Here is a 903-nt window from a genome sequence, read left to right as displayed (position 1 = left end):
AGAGAGGACTCTAACTACTCCCTGTCCTTAGATCCAGAGAGCAGTCAAAAACAGTAGGGTTCGGAAACCCAGGGGTTCTGGCCTTCTCCAGCTAGCACTGATGACCTTGTCCCGAGCTCCTGGGACCCAGGTGTCCTGAGCTCAGTCTTCTTCGGGCTTCTTCCACCCCTAGGGGGCAGTGCTGAGGACGAGAGCGAATCCCAGGATGTTGGAGATGAATACGAGGTGCCCAGTCCGAGACCAAACCCTGGAATGGTTGGTGACGGGGGCCATGGAGACTTAGCCTCCAACAAGGTGGGAGGTGGCACAGGCAATAAGGACATGGGAGGAGGAGGGCTAGTTTTGGACTCTAGGGGGGACGGGACTCTAAAATTCTGCAGCCCAGTCAAGGGCCCTTTTTACTGGTGAGTGGAACCTGTTATGTTTGGGCTAGCAGAGGCGCACCATTTATTTGAGTCAATCTAGAGGATTTGAATTGATGTGAGCATATACATTAAAACCCAGCCCCTCGAAAGGCAGCGAGCTTTGGAAAGGGTGAGAAAGGGCCAACTGGCACTCACTTTGCTACTGATGAAAGTGAGATAGTTTCTGTTGAGTAGATCTGGGCGGTACTATATGTTATCTAGACCCAATGAACATTGGTGTTAGAGGAATGGGCAATGCTTTCAAAGGGATTCTCCAATCGGTAGGTGAAATGGGTGTGGCTGCAGAGGGAGGCTAATGGTGCTGGCCAATCAACACTTGAAGAGGGCTTGGTGGGGTGGGCCCCTTGAATGTACTGGCCACTCAGAAAGTGGCTTAGATGCTTGACCAATAGGCAGAAAACTTGGTCGAGAGAGGGCGTAACCCTGAGCTGGAATGGCCAATCGCTAGTTGGCAAGGCGGGTGGGGGGGGGAGGGCGG

The 903-nt window shown here is 52.9% G+C and overlaps 1 protein-coding gene across 1 annotated transcript in view; it reads left to right on the top strand.

Annotated features, from left to right (window-relative positions):
• The window catches only part of TULP2 (TUB like protein 2), a 7,134-nt gene that overhangs the window by 2,839 nt on the left and 3,392 nt on the right, over positions 1-903 (top strand). The window contains 1 exon segment of the mRNA XM_007463324.1: positions 173-294. Coding sequence (XP_007463386.1) covers positions 173-294 — 122 coding nt within the window.

This window comes from Lipotes vexillifer, unplaced genomic scaffold (genome assembly GCF_000442215.2).
Source record: "Lipotes vexillifer unplaced genomic scaffold, Lipotes_vexillifer_v1.1 scaffold802, whole genome shotgun sequence".
NCBI lineage: Eukaryota > Metazoa > Chordata > Mammalia > Artiodactyla > Lipotidae > Lipotes > Lipotes vexillifer.
This window is presented reverse-complemented; position numbering and strand designations above follow the sequence as displayed.